The 15,895-nt window shown below is 38.6% G+C and overlaps 1 protein-coding gene across 5 annotated transcripts in view; it reads left to right on the top strand.

Annotated features, from left to right (window-relative positions):
• The window catches only part of MEIS1 (Meis homeobox 1), a 148,438-nt gene that overhangs the window by 110,872 nt on the left and 21,671 nt on the right, over nt 1-15,895 (top strand). For all 5 annotated transcript variants that reach the window (XM_088841293.1, XM_055400802.2, XM_055400801.2 and 2 more), the window contains one exon: nt 11,408-11,484. In XM_088841293.1, coding sequence (XP_088697419.1) covers nt 11,408-11,484 — 77 coding nt within the window. The remainder of the gene's footprint in view (nt 1-11,407; nt 11,485-15,895) is intronic.

Raw genomic sequence — 15,895 nt, 5'->3', positions numbered from 1 at the left:
TCTGCATTTTGAGAGACAGGAAACTGTTAGCTGAAAAAGAAATTAACTTAATCCCCCTTCATTATGTTCCAGTCTTTTTTTTGTTGTTGTTACTTAGAGACAAGTAATAATTATATCCGCAGCAATGCAGAGCATGTTTTACACTTTTGTTGTACAAAAGAACTACAGTTTTAAGGTGTCAGCAAAAGAAAATCAGAACATTGATAAATACTGATACATTTTTTTCCCCTGAAATCTTCTCTGACTCCTGAAAGTAAATTTCACTCAGGTGTCTGAACAGCATTTTAATTCATTAACAGCAGAAATCTACACGTGATCTTTGAAAATGTCAATCCACTAGCTAAACAATATTTTTCCAGCTAAGGTAATAAACACGACAGCTAAGTAGGTGGAAGAGATCTCAGGTGACGGTACATCCCAGTTCTTTTAGAAAGCCTAAAAGGTGGGCATTTTGTTTTCAAGTTGGTATTGTTTTGGATGGAACTTTTACCAAGTGCATGGCAAATCTCAGTGGTGTGTGTTATGTAAAGCGTATGCTTTCTCTCTCTTTGGCATTGTGGAAAGACGTTTTTGATTTTAGCTTTACAAAAGGGGGAAATCATTAAAATGTAGTTTGTACCATTTCAGTCCGTTATTTGTCATCTTTATGGCTGTTCTATAGTTTTCATGGCACCTTTAATGGTAAGCGTGGTCAGGAGAGGTGAGCAGGAATGTGCACAGACTTGGCTGCGGGTGCTGCTGACAGTGTCTGCTAGCTGGGCTTCAATCCACGTCCCTGTAGATTTTAATGTCCCCACAGACTGCTGGCAGCCTGCTTCCAGCTGTGGCAGGCATGATGCAGTGAATTGCTTTTGAATGTTCTTTACTCAAATAGGCAGTAATTACAAGCTTAAAGAGGTTTAGTGGTCCAGTAAACTACATAATCACCCCTGAATTAGCCTGGGCTCATCAGTCGCAGTCCAGCAAGCTCGAGTCTGCTGTTTGTATGCAGCCTTGATCACATAGCAACCTGATCAGCAGGTGTGGAACAGCCAGAGTCCCCCATAAACACAACTGTCTACTGGGGACAATGATCTCTAATGAGATGAGGCTACACCATCACTGTAATTTAAGTGGGAAAATTAGCACTAGAGAATGAGTACCAGTTCCAGGGGTCTTTAGTCATATTGGGAGCAGCACGAATTCTCCATCTCTCTCCCTAGCTCTCGCTTTCTCTCTCTCAGGACATCTTCTCAACAAGTGTACTGGTTTTGTTTCTCACTTATGGATACTTCATTCTTTCTACAAGTGTTTTTCCTCAATATTTAATGCTGGACAAAGTGTCTGTAAAGGCAGTAATGACGACTGTCAACAGACTTGTTCCAAGTGTTATCGTTGTATTTCATCTTCCTGGTTTCAAAACTCTTTTGCTTTGATTTTTAAAGTGGAAAAGTGTTCTTCGGGTAGGGGATAGGTCTCCTTGTAGCTGGCACGCTCTCAGCAATAGCGGAGATGAGCTGTATATAGTTTGGAAAAGATCCTTACTTACTTTATTGAAGTTTATTGTATAAACTGGTCATGAACTTTCTTTTCAGAAAAGCGGTCTAGGATGGTGTGCCGTTGTTTTATTTGTTACAGTGAAATTCTTGGGGGAGGCTTGTGTGTCGAAACAGTCTCCTCTGTTCTTTCTTCAGTCCTGTGAGATGGAGAACTTGAATTTTATTACATTGCAGTTGGAGAGTGGTAAGGGAACTTTTGCAACACAACATAGAGTGGGTTTTGAAGAAACTTCAGGGGAATTTGTACATGCTCAGAAAGACAAACAGAATAACACAGGAATGAAGAACATGGGCTGCAGAACTAGGTTTCTTAGGGTCAAATCCCAACTTCCTCCTATTTGCGTGTAACTTAAACTGCACCTCAGTTTCCCCATCGGTAACATCAGGGTAAAAACACTGACCTTGTAGACTTGTTAGAGGATTAAACAAGTAAATACTTGTAAAGTACTGAGAACACTGCCTGGCACAGTGTAAGCTTTATAAAAATGTCAGTTAAATAAATAAAATCTACACTGCTTTTGGGATTTGTAGAACTGAGTGAGAAGCATGAACAGTTGTTGAAATGGGGCTGCTAGTTTTCTGACGTTTATCTCAAGTCATCTACTTATAAATGCTAGTTGACGCATTTTGGGTGTCTCTAACTTCAATAGCATTTATACAACAAATATTTATTGGGCACAGAACTGGGCTGGTTGCCTTGTAAATGGCAATAGCATTCCTGTGTTTTTATTAGTATTCTACTAAAATGAAATGGTTCCAAATGTAATTTAACTCATATTTGATTAAGAATCACATACAAAATGAAAGTAATTGGTAGAAAAACACACAACAATTAATTTCAAAGCAGACAATTTAAGGCATATTGTAATACAGTTGGATGGAAGAGCAGGCATTTTTTTCTATAATCCTTAGAGTGTTCTTGTATATAACCTACCCTCATTCTTATGTTTATAAGCAACACAAAAAGAACGAATAAAGTGATGGATGTATTAGTTTCCATTGAGTTTTGTATCTTGTAACAAAATTTCCTGTTACTTCCATTAACAGAACTGAGGTGTAGACCCACACACATTAAGATAATAGCTTCTTCATAAAACAAGTAGTAATCATCATCTATATATTCATGATTAACTCATCAGGAATGAGTGTGTTGGCTCCACCCAGCATTTAGAAAATAAAAATAATTTGGAAGTGAATTTTCTCAACTTGTATGGTATCACCAAGTTTCAGATCCCAGCTCTATTACAAACTGTGTGAAGAGAAAGTTATTTGTCCTTTCGGTACTCCAGTTTCTTCACCTGTAAAATGGGTATAATAATTTAGCCTCTCTTACAATGTTTTTGTGGAGATTAAGTGAGTTAATGCACGTGAAGGATTTGAAACACTGCCTGTTACATCCTTACTTCTTAGTGTATGTTGCCATTACTGCTTCGATCACTCTTACAGTACTACTAAGCTGCTGTTTAATCAAGTCCATTTGGATGGATGCTGGAGGGAGAATGTGGGGAAGGGTCCTGATTAACAAACTGCGACCCCATAGCTCCTTCCCTGCCCCTTGATGTTTGCCTACAGGGCAGAAGCAGTGGGGATGCGAGCTGGGGGTGGAGGGGAGGAGGGAGGCAACTCTCCCTGGATCTAGGTTATTAAAACTGCAGAGAAACAGTCACCACTCACCACAATGGAGAACTTTGTTCATGTTCCATTAGAATATGTTTTTGGTTTTTCAATGTTTAGCTTAAAAAGGGAATGGAGAGATGGGAAAGAAACATCAGTGAAAGTGTAGCCAAGTGAAGAAACTCAGAGGTAGGCCGACCTGGCTCCAGATCTATGTAGCTGTGAACCTTTGTGCACATTTTGGGACCTAGCCAAGCCTCAGCTTTCTCATCTGTACAGTGGAACTGAGCATAGTCCCCACTCCTGGGGTCACCAAGAGTATATCTATGTAATGCAAATGTCCTACTGACAATCTGGAAGAGTTCAAATGGGCTGTTATTTAAAGTGATTCAAAAAGGACACACAAAAGAAGCATGTTTTCTCCCCTATTCCCACCCCTACCCCCATCTCCTACTCTTCTTACCCTGTTTTCCTTATAGGTTTTTCTGTTTCCTTTTATAGCCATGGTTTCCTACTAAGAGAATCAATATTCAGGGAGTTCATTAATAATCATAACTGTTCAAAATAATTTCAGCACTCTTCATGAATTTTAATACTTTTAGGAGAAGGATATAAGTAATTGCTAATTTAGAGTCTAAATTTTATATCTTTAATGCATATATTTAAAAATATTCCTGGAACAATTCTATAGCTACTGAAGAACAGGTCTAAACATTGTTATTATAATAGAGTTGCAAGCAACTTAAAAAAAGTTCCCAATACAGAGGATTATGAATGTAGTCCTTAATGTAGCATGCTTTTTTTTTTTCTATTTGGTGTTTTTATGTTTGATGGATATTTATAAGAAATTAAAAGATGAGATAGATGAGACAGGGAATGCATTGTAATATTAGCTTCTTATAATTAACTATATAACAGCGTTTTCAGTGCTGCGTATTGTATAGTCTCATTAGTGAAAAACTGAAGACTGTTACTGAATACTACCCAGTGTTCAATTTTTCCTTCCACACTCATGTCATTTTCATGTGATAAGATCAAGTTTAGAGATTCCTACCTGACCTTCCTGCTTGCACACTTCCTACTAGCAACTTCTTATAACCACTGCTGGATAGACAAGAGATTGGAGGGCTTGTCTGGAAAATGGCTCGACTGGGTTTCAGAAAAAGCCAGTGCTGAACAATCAGTGGAGCACACTTAGTCTGAGCAACTAGGCAATCTGGGACCGTTGGTTGAGAATTAAGAAAGCAAGTTGAAATCCTGTAACTTCACTGGTGATGCTCCAAATATTTTTGGCTTCTTAGCCAGTCCGGACCCCACCACGGTTCTTCTTTTGATTTCAGCCCGTGTGAGGATGCAGGACTCAACTGCTATGCATTCAGGCTCTGCTCTTCCACTGCACGGTACTCTGCTTTTGTAATGCAAATGGGAGGCACAAAGTGTCTCTTTGATAATGTGCAGTCAGAAGACAAAAAAGCATTCACTGAAACAGTAAAACTAATTCATAAAGCTGAAAGACAATAGGGAAGCATTATGGATTTTTTTTAAAGGAAAGAAGTATCCTAGATCAATGTAATTGTCACAGTGTAAGCTATTCATAGTCAGTGCAAAAGGGGAAAATGGCTGCAAGTTTATTTAAAGTGGCAGAAGTTTTTATAGGCAAAAAAAGATGATGTTAAACAAATACAAATATATTTTGGTTAACACGCCTCTGCTTCTGCTCTTAGAGGTCACATACATAGCTGGTTATTTTAATTTAAATCTACAATATTCCCTTAGTGACAAGAACTCAGTAGAAGTTTTAAAAGAACACAGAGATCCAATGGTTAAGAGCCATATGGTAGTTTTTTTTTTTTTTTCTTCTTCTTTAAAGGGAGTATCTCTCCATCACATACCAGAGTTTAGCTCAAGGTCAACTTATATTAATGCATTAAACTTGGCTGTGGAGGAGGCAAAGGGCTGGAGAAAAAGGGATAAAAGAAGTTCCGAAATTGTTCTTCCAACATATTCAGCCAAGCAACAGAACATTGCCTTGATAAGGGTGATATTGGACAGTTGCCATAATTCCTCCTGTTAGATTCAGCTCCCCTGGTACCTATTCCCATACCTTTTAAAGTATAGCATGTAACATTTTGCTTGAAAATTGCTTCCACCTCTATTGCTTTGTTATAGCTGTTTTGCAGTTTCGGTGGAGAGGCAGTTCTGTGTCACAAGAAATTACTAATCTGAGGCTTGAGAAGGGGCAGCGTAGCTTTCCATTATCTCACCAGTGAGCTCTGTACAGGATTATTTTCAAATTTTCTGCTGCCATTACAATGAGCTGTTAGAGTGGGCAAGGCAGTGAGGGAGGGAGCATTATTGAAACTTGCTTACCAGGGTAGATAAGATAAAGTTCATCACTGTCTTGGCATCCACATTTGCAGTCAGAGGTGGAAGATTTGATGAAAGGAGTACATTTGGTCAAGGATATCGTTAAGATAGAAGGCTGGACATTTTCCATCTGTGTGTGCTGAAGAGTTTCTTTTACCATTAATGTGCATCTCAAAGAGTGGGATGGATTGTTTAAAGAAATAAGTTTTCTTCCAGTGTATTGTAAATTTGTAAATACCAGATAGCCAACACCAGGACCCCCTCCCTATTCTCATCTCAAGACACAAGATTGGAATTGGACAGAGGTAACTTTCTTTAGAGAGTTGCCATTTTCTTCCTGTCACTTTCTATCCTCTCTCTCTGGTAAAAGGACAGTTCAGACTTAATTTTTATGTAAGCTATTTTTAGACTTTTTTTTTTTCCAGACAACATCTATTTCTACTACACAGGACACATACTCTGGGGATCATTTTATTCTTTGATGGGGTTATTGAGCCATCACTGATATCTGAGGTCATTATTAGAAGCCACACTGCAGTTCCAGAAACATAGGAAGAGTGGCAAGTGGTATCTATTTCAGCAGGAGATGGGGAAGAAGTCAGGGTGTTGATTATTGAAATCAGGATGGTCATTGAGTGAATTCTCTCCTTTAGCTCGGGTTCCACTGCCCACAAGCCACTTGTTTTCCCTCTGAGTCCAGCAGCTCTGCTTTCTCCCGGGAAGCCAGCCGAATACATGTGTGCAGGTTTAATGTTGGAAGGGAGGGTCAGCTTTACCCATACATAATCACTGTTTTATGGCTTTCACTCATTCCTGAGGTGTTAATGCAGATCAAATGGGAAACACTCCAGAAAGAAGCCTTGCAGCTACTGCCCTGCCTCACTCTCCCGTCTCAATCGTTAATTCTTATTGTAAGATCTAAAGGTAATTTTGTTTGCTGTCTTAATGCGTTGCAGTTCTCCCAGTGGTCCTTGCATATCCTTTCTCAAATTCCCATCTTGATCAATTGTTTGCAAATAATTAAGCTTTTAAGAGATAATGGCAGGAAGCTAATGTACACAACAAAGGAGAGGTCTCCCGTCACTGTCTATTGGACTGTGGTCAAATTTGCTTTGATATCCCACAGTGATTAGGATGGTTGGTGTTTCTGGCAAGTGCAGCCCATCTTTCCTTCACGGGAACCCACTGATCTTTCTTCAGCCAGCGTCCTTGCTGGTTAGATGCCATAATAGCAAAGGTGTTCAGGAAAACAGCAAGGGGGGCCTAGCCCTGTGGTTGCAACGGTTTGGAATAAATTTTCCGTTTTCTTCCTAAAATGGCACTCCTCCTCTCTTTTGTAAAATGACATCTACCTTTGCCCTTCTCATGGCCTCCCTAGCCCTATGGGCGGAACGCAGACTGGGCTTTGAATGTTTTCACAGCAGCCTTGCCTGTGGCATGTGGGGTTTTTGTCAAGTCATTTTTTCTTTTTAAGTCTACAAAGGAGTAACTCATACTGTCCAGAAAACGCTTATCTAGTAAAGATGATTAGGATTTAAGATAGTTAAACATATTGGATTTCAGTTAAAAAGCCTCCTTCTTTGTGAATTTTTGGCTGAGTGTGGATTAATTACCTGAAGCCCTGGCTTTCATGTGATTCTAGCAATTATGGATTTTTATTTTTTCAGGGAATGGAAAGTTTGCGGGACACTAGGTCCAAGAACTATCAGAAAAAGAAAAATATCCAGTTGTCCTACCATAGACAAAGGTTTAGGAATTTTGTTGATATCTCTTTTTTCCCCTTAACAGTGACCAGATTATTGTGATATTTAATTTCATTCAGGCTCATTCATTTCTATTAAAAAATATATCCTGAACAACTGAAAATTGTTTAATGGAGACAGAGTGCTGGGTCTCCATAGCTTGAGGCTGCCTGGCAATTATGCTGCATGAAATTAGGCACAGTTTGTTCCAATTACTTAAAATCAGATCATATGAAAAGTGACAGAGGGGAAAATAAAAGGGTTGAACTTTCTCATTTTATGATATTTAAATTATGAAATCAGAAACTGCATGATGTAAAGAAACAATCTAAATTTGTGCTGACAATTTGCAGGCCATGGATTGCTCTTTGAAGCTATAATGATTCAGGTGACTTTAAAGATCCAAAGAGAATTTTCCTGACACCCCTTGCATAAATAAAATGTGAATCTCTTTTGCTTTCTAAGAATTTGTGTAAAACTTGCTCACAAACAAGCATGCAAAAATACTCTTGAAAACACAGCACAAGTAAATGACTGTGACAATTCTCAATTTTCAAAGTAACTAAAGGTAAATGGCATAAATATTAATTTTTATCCAGTTCTGGTCATAATATTAAAACACAACTAACAAGACAGGACAAAAGGTGTTACCGTTCAGCTGTAGTGAAGAGGGACCATGGACATGTTTATTAATTCTTTCGAAAATCACTGAAAGAAGACCTGGCAAAACTGTAAGCAAATTATATTATAGAAGATGTTATAGATTGGAAATGACTTTTGTACATCAGTATACAACCCTATATAGCGAATAGTACCAACAGCTAGATGCTAAAATTTGCATATTTCAATCAGGCTTTTATTACTTAAGAATTGCTAGCCTGGAGAACTCCCAGATGATAAAATCAAGGAAAAGTTGTCTGTTGTTCAAAGTCTCGTGGTTAGTGAATAGCAGTGTAATGTATACAATCTAATAGGGTCATATATAACTATGTAGTTTTTCAACTAGTATAGATGCAGAATTGCTAGCCTGGAGAACTCCCAGATGATAAAATCAAGGAAAAGTTGTCTGTTGTTCAAAGTCTCACAGTTAGTGAATAGCAGTGTAATGTATACAGTCTAATAGGGTCATATATAACTATGTAGTTTTTCAACTAGTATAGATGCAGATCTACTATATGTATGTATATGTGCTTTGTGCTCAGTTGTGTTCAACTCTATGCAACTGCATAGACTGTAGCCCACCAGGCTCCTCTGTCCATATAATTTCCCAGGCAAAAATCCTGGAGTGGGTTACCATTTCCTACTCCAGGGGATCTTCCAGACCCAGGGATCGAGCCCGTGTCTCTTGCATCTCCTGCACTGGCAGGGATTCTTTACCATTGTCCCACCTGGGAAGCCCTAGAACTAGTATTTACTCTTCAATTCAGAGGATAAGATTCATTTGGCTTATATTGTGTGGCAAATATTTATGCAATAGGAGTTGTGTTTTAAACCTTGGGGCAGTGAATTGCTTTTAGGTCAGTGTTCAATCACAAGATTTTGCTTGTGATGACTGGCATCCTAGTGAGTAGGGTGATTGTCACCTATGATCTCTGATTATGGAGGTAATATACTTTGCTTTGAAAAGAGTGGGTAGCTATCACTTTTAGGAATGAAGTAAGAAAAGTAGTGTTGTGGATCTCGGATTGGATTGTTTATACTTCCTATGGGCTTTGAAAAAAATCTTATCATCCATTTTGATGTTGCATTTGAGTGGAGAATATCTGTGTATCATGGCAAGTCAGAGCCATTCTTTTGTCTCATCAATATGTACTGGTTTCCTTTATGTGAAGGTCTGGGCTTTGAGGATGGTGAATGAGAAAGTCGAGGGTGTTTGAGATGCTAAATGAGTGGGAAAAGACACATGATCAAGCAAAGAAATAATCAGAATGGGTGTTTCCAAATGTGATGCTTGCTTTTATGGGGATAAAGCGGGGAGAATGGTGTGAGAATGATAAGGTGGGCTGGTGGAGAGTAGGGAGGGTAGGGCTTGGCATTTGAGCTGAGACTTGACAATGACATTGGAGTAGGCACTTGTGAGTAGGAACCTACTTGGCATGTTGGAAGAACGGAAGATGGCTGAGCAGAAAGTGAGGCGGGGTGAGGAGAAGAGGATGCCATCTGGGAGGTGGGTGGGGCTGGATGGCGGTGAGTCTTGCAGGCAAGGTGCATGTCCTGGAGGTTCTTGAAGGGGGACAGGAATGGAGATTATGAAAGGCCTTGCCACCCCCTTCTGTCGTGAAGAGGCTTAGATGCTGGATGGGAAACAGGAAATATGCCTGGGTCATGTCGCTGCCGATCGTGCCAGCCCCTGGCCAGTGTCCTCACCTGTAAAACAGGAGGGACAATAGATTCCATTTATGTCCCTCAAAGGGATATAATGGGGATTAATTACCACTCTGTAATATACTCGAAGCTCTTAAGAGAGCGGCACTATATTCCATGAAAGCAAAGCCTTATTCTAATTGTGTATTTATTGATTAAATGACAATCAAGTCACAATGCTTATGGGAAAAATGGCTACATCTCTGCTCACCACAAACGAATCCCATGTGTATAGATATAGAACATATTTAAACTTACATATAAGAGCATTGAAGTGGTCATTAACGAGACTTCTAAGCATCTAATTGGACATTATTAATAAGATTGAAAGCTATGTTAATTAACATTCAATAGACCAGAATTTAATTTCTGATGGCACATACAGTAAAATGGAGAGTTGGGGCGCCCTTTCCCATTCATAAAGAGAATAGAAGGTTGATTATCAGGACAGTTTTTATCTTGGGAGAGTTTATTGGGGTGCAGCGTTCAAAATAGCCAGTGTCTCAAATAGATGGAAATCATGTCCTCAGCTTCTCTCCCAGGCTTTAGAAATGTATATTTCAAACTTAGATATAGTTGACTATTAAATAGAAAGTATCTGTGCCAAAACTAATCTTAGTAGAATTCTAAACATTTTTACAAGAAGTATGGATTTCATTTTATTATCTAATCATGTAATATTTTTTGTCCAGTCTTAACTCCTAATACTTGTTCTTCGCACGCAAAATGTTCTGGCCTTTGACCTTACTCCATTGGCCTGTGTTCAGAATCCTAGAATATGCTGACATTCAGATAGGGAACCAACTTTGGTAGAATTTCATTTGGTTGTGCTTTACAGAAGAGTTGAAATGAATAGTGTTTTTGTGTGTGTGTTTTTTTTTAATATACCCACTTCAACTTTGATATGGAGAAGGCAACCCACTCCAGTACTCTTGACTGGAGAGTCCCATGGATGGAGGTGCCTGGTAAGCTGCAGTCCATGGAGTCTCGAAGAGTTGGACACGACTGAGCGCCTTCACTTTCAGTTTTCACTTTCATGCATTGGAGAAGGAAATGGCAACTTACTCCAGTGTTCTTGCCTGGAGAATCCCAGGGACAGGAGCCTGGTGGGCTGCCATCTATGGGGTCGCACATAGTTGGACACGACTGAAGCTACTTAGCAGCAGCAGCAGCAACTTTGATATTGGTATCGAGCAACATGGTTCTTTTTTTGAGAGGAGAATGTGATGCTAACAAAGTGCTTACTTTCTGGGGGCCTGGGCTGAGCTTGTTGGTCAAATGATCAGCTTTAGAAATCTGTGGTTCTAGAAAAATATTATGTCAAGGTGGTACACTTTTGTATGGTCAAAAAGGATGTTATTTTAATCCTATAAAATACAAGGAAGATCCTATTGAACTTTTTGTGTTTGTAACAAATAAACCTGTGTAAAGAATAAACTCAGTATCAAGGTTCTGCAAGTATCCTAAGTAGCTATTTATACACTTCACTAATCTTTGTAATTGGCTTGTCTTTTACTGCCATTAATTAGATGATGTAGTATTCCATTAATAAGAGTGACACACCTCAGCATTTTTACCTTTAATTATAGACATCAGCTAACATTTAAGTTATTGACAAAATCGCCTCAAATTGCCTGATGTACACATCTTTTTTTTTTTTTTTTTAACAGAGCATATGTGTTTATTATTGAATGCCTTGCACCTAGCGTTGCACTTGTTGTGATGTGCACATTGTGTTTCGGAGCATACAGGTATACACCTATCCTTTTTGTCCTCTTTCAGCACCCTTACCCTTCTGAAGAACAGAAAAAGCAGTTGGCACAAGACACGGGACTCACCATCCTTCAAGTGAACAATTGGTAAGTAATTTGGCTTTGTGTTTACACACAATCTGCTTTCCCCTCTGGCAACCTGCAGCTCTTGTTTTGCATTAAGAAGACACACCCAGTTTTCCCTGGTGGCTTGTTGATCCAAAGGTGAGAACACATGGCCTACTGAAGAGCCAGAACATTTACTAGATTAGAAAAAAACCTCTGTATTGTTTTACACCTCCTTTATAAATTGACAAATTTTAGGCATAGTAAAAATAAGTGTTTAATTCATTTAGCTGTGGCTCTGTAAATGTCTCACTTTTTTTTTTTATCTTTAAGGATGATCGATAGAGTAATATCCTTGTTTCTATGAAACAAGAAACTCCACTATCACATCTGTTAGATTTTAAATTTGCTGAATAACTAAGCTCACTGAGAATTTGTTAGACTGTGCATTCCAGGATGGGCACTCCATCCCTCTTATCTCTCTATGGAAAAAAGAAAAAAAAAACAAAACATGTTTCTACTTTGAAGCTATTCAAAACTTGATGTATCTCAGGGCTGTGTAATACTGTTTCTAAGTAAATGTATAAATTCCTGATTTGGGAAAGAAGCTGAGATTATGTACCAAGGATAGCCAACAATATTCTGACTTAATGTATGGCAGTGTGGCAAACAGCCTTTGAGGAAGTATGATTTATTACCCTTTGTGAGTGTGCTGAAAATCAGGTTCATATAATCACCCAGAGCTAGTGTCATATTTGAAGGGTATCGAAATCTGATCTCCTTTAAAACTAAGTGTATCTAATTAATTGTCCCAATATTTTTAGATTAGTGTTTATGATGGGGAAACCTTATCCTCTTTGAAGTAAAATCCAGAAAAGGCCCAAAGCCTCATTGGGGCAAAAGGAGAACTGAGAACGCCAGTCTGCAGACAGAAGTGTTTCTCTCTGTTCAATAAGTGTCAAAGATTAATATTACAGAATCTCTGATTACATGGCCTAATCCATTTTGGTGAATAAATTTGTTCTTGATGTCCATTGCACCTACATTAACAGACTCTTCTCTGTTAGAGAGCCTGGGAGCCTTTGGGAGAGATTTCAGATATATTAAGCCCCATTACAGAAAATGTAATTTCTGTCAATATAATCCCATGTATTCTTCAATTTAGTATTTTAGAGATAACAAGCTACTTACAATATATTTGCCTTTGGAGGATTAATTTACAAAGTGCACTATCTTCAAGACACAGACAGACCCATATAAGCATTGCTTGTAAGGGTTATCAATTTCTATGACCTTATGGCAGCCTTGGGAGATCAATTTTTGCAGCCCTTTTAGTCAAGTGGATCAGGAACCAACAGAAGACATACTATACCTGAGCATGTTACTGGGAGTCTTGTGGCTGCTGCAGGTTTTTTGTTTGCCTCTTTTTACCTGCAGCTGTATCTTACTTTTCAAGATTCTTGATACTGTATACTTGAACTCTGTTTTTCAAATTGTTCTGGACAGTATTATAGGGCAGACTATCCATTTTGCATGTGCGCCTGAATTCCTACATATTTTTAAAGTTAAACCGATGGGGAGGCAATTTGAATACAATGGAGGCTGTCCAAAGATTTATTTCTCTGGGACATGATCCCCTTTGAGGGCCAAGGAGTGGCTGGGCCAGCTCTCATTAAGGAAGGCAACACGCTGCCCGTTCAGGTGAGCTATCACACATGCCATCTCTCTTTCTCTTCAGTGTTGCTAGAAAACTCTATCCACACATATCGTTACCAGAGAACTGATTCCAATACAAGCTGCTTGTTACAGGTAGACAGCCTTATGGGATATTTTCTTTGGGTGCTAGGGCAGGCAGACATTCCTGTGGCACGGGGCCGGACACGGTCGTCTTTTCATAGATTCTCTGCACAGTAATCACAGTCAGACTTCCTTGGTTTTGCGATTAAGAGGGAAAAATAAGGACTTTAAAAAGTTATCATACATACCAGATAATAATTTTTCAACATAGATGCAGACTCTACCCTAAACTTCACTGTGATATTCAATTCTGCACAGGCACATAACTTGAAAATCACTTTTCCTTATAACCTGGGACGTAAACCCAATTCTCTTCTCACTGGCACCATATACTGTGCATGTGCTCTCTGCTTCTCTGTGAAGTTAGAAGTGACCTCTGCTGGCATTTCACTGCTTCGCATTTGGCAACTGTTTCAACTCTACAACAGCTTTGTGGTGGAGGAGGGGTCCTCAACCTCTGTTAGAAACCAAACCGCACGGCAGCAAGTGAGAGATGGGTGAGTGAGCCAAGCTGTTCATCTGTATTTACAGCCACTCCCCATCTCTCGCATTACCACCTGAGTTCCACCTCCTGTCAATCAGCGGAGGCATTAGATTCTCACAGGAGCTCAAACCCGACTGTGCTTGAGTCATCCCGAAACCACCCCCTGCTGACCAGTACGTGGAAAATTGTCTTCCACCAGATGGGTCCCTGGTGACCAAAAGACTGATGGCCAGTGTGGTAGAGAAATTCCCCTCCAGTAGCTGGAAGTTGTAAGAGAAGTTGTTTCTCTTAAATTCGGTGAATAATGACATTCCCACGTTTGATTTGAATTTTTAATGGTGTATTACTTTTCATCCAAACCTTCTCCTTTTATGGAACTGATAACTGATTTCTTTTTCTCTGGACTTTGAGTTGCAAATATGAGGCAAAAATGGGGAAGCCCAGATGGCACTGTATTGAAACCTAAGATGCGAGAGAATCTGAAATGATGATGGCAGACTTGAAGATGAAACAGCGCAACTACTAAGTGGAGCTCATTTTTCTTTATCATAATAAAAAAATTATGCAAAGTTTTTTTGAGAGTCTGTAAATACTTTTCCCGTATTGAACATCAAGCCCACGTTACTTCACTCTGGAAATAATAATTAAAAAAAAACCACTTCATAGCATTTCCCCTTCACTTCATTTAGGCACAACATTTAAAATTGTGTGTCTTCCTTTTTGGATTTTTTAAGACTTGTTAACACACATGTACATTTTGTACAAACTATGAGTCACTGTTGAAGAGATTTAATAAAATGCTGAAGGGCAGGTTGGGTGTAGATCAGTCATAATTATTGGCAGCAACATAATGTATTGAAATACACAATATGAATGTGAAAAATATAAACTCACGTCGAGTTGTTAGCTTATCATAGGAACCCTGGCCGATGCAGCTTGAAGTTAGATTTTGACAGAAAAATGAGATGAGAAAAGTTTGATGCATTGTAATCATTCTTTCATTCCCTCACTGAACTAATTTTTTGCCTTTTTAATTGATGTAAGTAATATATAATACCTGCCTTGGCTGACTAAGGACAAAGCAGATGAGATTTGGTGGGGAGAGGGGATCACAGGGAGAATTTAAATGTAAAACAACAAGACAGATTTGATTCATTAAGAGAAAATTTGAATTAAAGGAAATAACTTTTAACTTGTATGTTTGGTCTATGTATCAGAGTACAGAGAGGAGAAATCATAAAATGGTTGGTACTAGCACTTTGTAGGAACTGGGCTCTGGGATGGAATGTGACATTTATTAGATGGGACATTGTAGCAAAAATCTATGCCAAGACATTTTTTGAGAATTGAGGCAATTATGCAAATAATTTGGGTAAAAATATTTTACCTAAATTGTCCAACTATTTGAGGTAACTGCATGTTTTTAAAAAAATCAACCTCCATAACTAATTTCTTAAATATTTCTATTAGCATGCTATGGTAGACTTTGACTTAAAGCATAACAATTTTAAAAATATATTAATAATTTGTGCTATAAGTGTATGTATCTTGTTCTTGGCTCTCTCACTCCCAATTATGTTTTGAGCCAAAAATGATAAATAATAGCATTTGATGCCTTTGTCTTTTTGATTTTTCATTGTTGTTGTGGTTGCAATAAATACTTCAGTTATATCAGTTTAAAACTATTACTAATATGTTGACTGTCATTTAAGTGGAAACTTCTTAAATTTTTAGATTAGGTGATTATGTAGACCTTTTCATATGAAGGTAGAACTTTGAAGAAAACAAACACACATATGCACAAAGTCAATACTACGTTCTTTTCTCTCCTGAATATACCAACTTTATTCTTTTATATTGAAAATATGAGTGTAGAATGGTGAAATAAAGCCTCCCTTATATGTTTTCACAGCCATGTTGCAGACTTGGGAATTCCATATGGTGAAAACTTGTGCCTGCAATTGTATCTTACTTGCTGCATGCCTCAGATGCCTCCTGCCTCAGCAGCGTTCTAGCCTAGAGTGTACTGAATAGATGTCACATTTTCTTTGTTTACCGCTTCTCATCTGCCACTTTCCCATTAAGGCCTAATGTTCCATGATTACTCTGTTGTCTCTCACAGGGCAGTGGGTTTTAGGTGCACAATACATAGTTTATGTGAAATACAGCATT

The sequence above is a fragment of the Moschus berezovskii genome, chromosome 11, assembly GCF_049115385.1.
Source record: "Moschus berezovskii isolate FMDL1 chromosome 11, NW_MosBer_1.0, whole genome shotgun sequence".
Taxonomy (NCBI): Eukaryota; Metazoa; Chordata; class Mammalia; order Artiodactyla; family Moschidae; genus Moschus; species Moschus berezovskii.
Note: the sequence above shows the minus strand (reverse complement) of the source record. Positions and strands in the feature narration are given on the sequence as shown.